This window comes from Nansenia antarctica, assembly GCF_963989245.1.
Source record: "Nansenia antarctica genome assembly, chromosome: 6".
NCBI lineage: Eukaryota > Metazoa > Chordata > Actinopteri > Argentiniformes > Microstomatidae > Nansenia > Nansenia antarctica.
In genome coordinates this window covers 4,676,021-4,681,020 of record NC_137676.1, presented here as the reverse complement: position 1 = coordinate 4,681,020, position 5,000 = coordinate 4,676,021, and the positions used below count along the sequence as shown (strand labels likewise).

General features: G+C 44.7%; 1 protein-coding gene across 1 annotated transcript in view; it reads left to right on the top strand.

Annotated features, from left to right (window-relative positions):
* cfap74 (cilia and flagella associated protein 74) overlaps positions 1 to 5,000 on the top strand; it is a gene marked incomplete at both ends in the record, with an annotated part of 57,933 nt that overhangs the window by 47,644 nt on the left and 5,289 nt on the right. Inside the window, 4 exons of the mRNA XM_080533523.1 lie at positions 911 to 1,016; positions 2,776 to 2,895; positions 3,496 to 3,651; positions 4,661 to 4,790. Coding sequence (XP_080389649.1) covers positions 911 to 1,016; positions 2,776 to 2,895; positions 3,496 to 3,651; positions 4,661 to 4,790 — 512 coding nt within the window. The remainder of the gene's footprint in view (positions 1 to 910; positions 1,017 to 2,775; positions 2,896 to 3,495; positions 3,652 to 4,660; positions 4,791 to 5,000) is intronic.

Below are 5,000 nucleotides of genomic sequence, written 5' to 3'. Positions count from 1 at the left end.
AGGAATATCACAGAGGATCCTAGTGTGTATTCGTTCATTTATTTGTTCATACATTCATTTATGTACCTATATATTTATTGTTAATTCTGTCAGACTTGGTCCTCCATAGTTGATGGTTATTGGTTAATTCATTGAATTGCGTGCGCTTGAATGCCTTGCGTGTGTGTATTATAATAACTTGTTTGGCTGTCCGTTGCATTGGGTAGACAGGTACTTTATTTATTTTCCGTTCGTTTCATGGTCTGCATAGTGATCTCCTCCAGTCCCTGCGAATATTTTGCGTGTGTGCATGCGTGTTGGTCGTACCCAAATGTTTCGAGCACCCACGGGCAGAAACATAAATCGGCGCCTATGATCGCGAGCCCGGTTGTGTTCCATCCATCTGGCTGCTCATACATAGGTCTAAAACGTGCGGTGATGAGTTTCACTCAGGCCCACCCAGATTTTTCCAGGCCTACCCATCAGCCACTTTCTGTATCCGCCACTGCCCCGTACCGCATTTTCAGAAACGCTTCTCCATTTATACACAGCAGACCTGGAGCGAGTCGGGAAAGTAGGATTGATTGATTGATTGAAAACTTTATTAGAAGATTTGCAGAAGTAGGTACATGAAAGTACATATTACATACAAGGTCAACTAAAAGGATAAAAACCCAAGAAAGCCACTGGCTTATTTCAATTGGGGTCCTTGATTGAACACTTGATAGGACACAACACAGCCACAATGTAGCTGCTAATGCTAAATGGAGGAACTTGAAGCTATGCTGCTGTACTTTTTCGTCAGCTTTTGGTTCATTATTAACCGTAACCTATTAACCGTAAACTCGCTGAACTTTCGTTTTTTACATGTTGAGATTTAACATTTAAAGTCATTTAGGGTCATTTTTACGTGTCCTCTCTGTCCCCGCAGCCCCCTCAACACGCTCTACCTCGAGCTGCACTGCCCGGCTGTCAGACCCGCCCTCGTGGTCACGTCCAGTCACAGCCAGACCGCCGTCAGCTTCAACCAGGTGGCAGTAGGTCAGTTGAACTATGGAACCAGGACATTTTTTTTCTCTAAAATATGTTTATTGTACTTTTCACAGCCTTACTTGTCCTTACTTCAATCGTCAGATAATATGTGACAGCAGCTGGTGAAAGCGTGCAGCCGATTTAATGTTCAGACTTTTATTCAGATTTTAACCCTAACCCTTTTTAAAAATATATATATATATAGTATATATACATGTATATATATATATTTCTTTAACATTTTCAGAATAAAAGTCTGAACATTTTGATTGGTTGCCGACTTGTTTCCCGGCTTTCACCAGCTGCTGTCACATATAGGTTTTTGATATTTACTGTGACATGTTTCTCTAGCCTGGCTCCACGTATGTACCTATGCTTATCCTAAAGTACATTATGTATTTTTCTTCTCTAGGTGAAACAGTGGTCAAAAAGGTCACTCTTCAGAATATCTCTCAGGAGCACCAGGATGTATCCTTTTGGATGAACACGTTCACCAATGTGTATGAGCGCTGGCCACAGGATGTGCTGCCTCTGTGTTTGTATGAGGGTGATCAGTGGGTATTAGCCAGTGGGTTAGGGTTAGTCATCATATATTATGCCATATATACTATCATACAGTACATAATATGTATGCATTGCGTTCCTCAAAAAGATTTAAAAAAAGAAAAGATCCACTATAATAGTTATCCTCCTGAAACCATCTCTGTCCCCTTTACCCCCCCTGTAGAGTTTCTCTACTGTAAATAACAATGATAAAACATAATGTTTCCTTCTTCTAACATTATGACTGCCAATGGCCTCTGGCCCAACATAGATTACTTTTTCTCGCGATGACTGACTGATGGATAGATGATTCTCTCACTGAGACAAATGGAACCAGGTGAAAGCTCCATGAACCACAGGATCAACAGCAACTCTTTTCTCACCTTGTTAACATTCTGAGTGCGTCCATCCAATCTCTAGTTCAATCAATTCATTTTTAAAATGTTTTTCAGACAGATCTATTTGCTTGAGCAGTCTTACGATAAAAAATAACCCCCACAGTCATTGAGGGTGTTTTCTGAAGTATAAACAATGCTTTAAAAAAAATAAGAATCTTAATTCTTCCTTCTTCTAGCATCATGACTGCCAATGGCCCCTGGCTCTGGCATAGATTACTTTTCCTTACGATGACTGATGGATAGATGATTCACTTACTGAGACAAATGTTTCTGTTGTAAGTCGCTTTGGATAAAGTGCGTCTGCTAAATGCCTTAAATGTAAATGTAAATGCTTCGACAGCAGTAGAGTTTTATTTTTGTTTGTTGTTTGGTTTTGTGATGTCCCATGAGATGCCAAGCCGATACACTCCCACTGTTGTCAAATGCTGTCTGCTACTCTGGCCTCATAGACGCTAGCATTGACACTAGACACATGCTGCCCCGTAGCATTAATCTACATTACATTTTTTGGCATTTAGCAGACGCCCTAATCCTTAATCCAAAGCGACAGGAACATTTGTCTAAGTCAGTGAATCATCTATCCATCAGTCATCCTAAGAAAAAGTCCTCTATGCCAGGGCCAGGGGCCATTGGCAGTCATCATGCTAGAAGAAGGAAGACAGTTTCTATGTTATTTATTCATTTACAGTAGATCACTTAACTGCCCTGTGGCATTCTTTACCCTTTATCCTTCCCAGCATACCTAATGCAGAAAAACAAAACAGACCAAACCGAATGCTTACATCATGTATAAACTATTCTTTGACCTTTGACCTCTGCCAAGATGAGGACCTCAGTGTTGGACCTGAGCGCCTCCTTCTCCCTCCTGAACGCCCCGAGGCGGCTGGGGCCCGGAGACACACACACACTGCTGCTGGCCTTCAGGCCTGCCCTGGGGAAGAAGGTGGGCCACACACACACACACACACGCGCACACACACACACACACACACACACACACGCACACACACACACTCACACACACACACACACACACACACACTGCTGCTGGCCTTCAGGCCTGCCCTGGGGAAGAAGGTGGGCCACACACACACACACGCACACTCACACATACACACACACACACGCACACACACACACACACGCGCACGCACACACACACACACACACACACACACACACACACGCACACGCACGCACACACACACACACACACTGCTGCTGGCGTTCAGGCCTGCCAAGGTGGGCGAGGTGGGCCAATGGTTAACTCTATGTTTGTCCACATGGCACACTCACATACGTGACTCTGAGGTTACAGGTAGCACCACACACACACACACACACACACACACACTGCTGCTGCTGACCTTCACCCCTACACTTGGGAAAAAGGTGAGCCAATGGAACTCTAGATTTCACACACATAGCATCACACACACACACCACACCACACACACCACACGCACACACACCACACACACACACACCACACCACACACACCAGTAGTGTCTCCTATCTGACCAGCGTGGCTGACCTCCACAGTACCGTGAGACTCTGGAGATCCACGGCTCAGAGATGACCCTGGCGCTGACCCTGCAGGGGGAGGGGGTGGTCCCCTCCGTCACCTGCTCCCTCCAGGGACGCCTCCTGGACATGGGCTACCTGCTGGAGAAGGACAGCGCCTCGCAGGTGTTTAAGGTAAAATGCCAAAAAGATTGAATGTAAAATCCTTCCTTCATATTATAGTTATGACTGCCAACGGCCCCCCGGCCCTCCTGGCATAGATTACTTTTTACAACTTTTTCTTCCTTGCTTTGACTGATGGATAGATGATTCACTTACTTGGGAGTGGGTGGGGGGGGTAGCCTTGAGTGTTAGAGAGGCCGGCTAGCAATCGGAAGGTCCCTGGTTTGATCCCTGGCTCAGGAGGGAGCTGCATGTGCCCTTGAGCAAGGCACGTAGCCCCTGTTTGCTCCAGGGGCGCCGACTATGGCTGACTCTGTGCCGAGAGCAAAAAATACCAAATCCCAAAAATGTATTAAGTTGATTGCTGGCATAGCACAGCCCCCATGGTGCCAACAGTCAAAAACGAACAAGTAACTGATGTTGTACAACGGTTGTGGGACTATTGTTTTAAAGAAATAAATTGTAAATGTCAAAATGCAACCACTGGAGCTCTGTAGCTTCTCCAATGTTGGATTGACATTGTTGTTTGATGGTTGTTGGTTAGTCACACGTTGGTTGGAATTAACAGTTTATTAGACAGTTATGTGATGGTTATTTTTAACGTTGACTTGAGGTTGTCATTTGATGCTGATCATCTAATGTTGTTACACGATTGCTCATGGGTTGGAAATGTGTGTTATATTTGTAATAACAACATAAAAGCAATATTAAAATGTTCATTTTCAACCCAAGATAAACTAACCCTGAACAGTGTAGCAACGTTAGAGGATGATAGATGAATGGCAATTGTACACATTTTTTTTTTTTTTTTTCGTGATGTTTTTAACCAGGCAGCACCATTGACATTTGTTTGTTCCAGTGCTCTAGAAGTAGGATCAAACACTACTCCAGTTTGTGTATCCCACCCTGCCAAGAAGCATGCTCTCATCCCCCCATTACAGCTGTATGATGCTAATGAGCTCAGTGTGATATGGAGGGCTGTGATCTCCCTGTGATCTCCCTGTGATCTCCCTGCCTCCAGCTGCAGAACACCTCGTCCCTGGCCGTGCGCTTCTCTGTGCTGCTCGCCAGCCTCTCGCTGTCTAAAGGCCAGAGAGGAGCAGCACCCCCCCTCAGCCCGGACCCAGAGGGACAGACGTGGCCCATCGTGGGTAAGACAGGCCTACCCGTGCCCCCTGGTCTTGCCCCAGGTCCTGCCTCTGGATGTTTACTAGATCTTTACTAGAAAAATAAATACTCTTTGTGTTTGATCACTTACTGTGAGAAATGTTAAAGATGTACATGTACATTTACTGTGAGAAAGCGTAAGTGAGACATTTTATTCGATTTTCTCATGTTTTCTTGCTATGACTGATGGATAG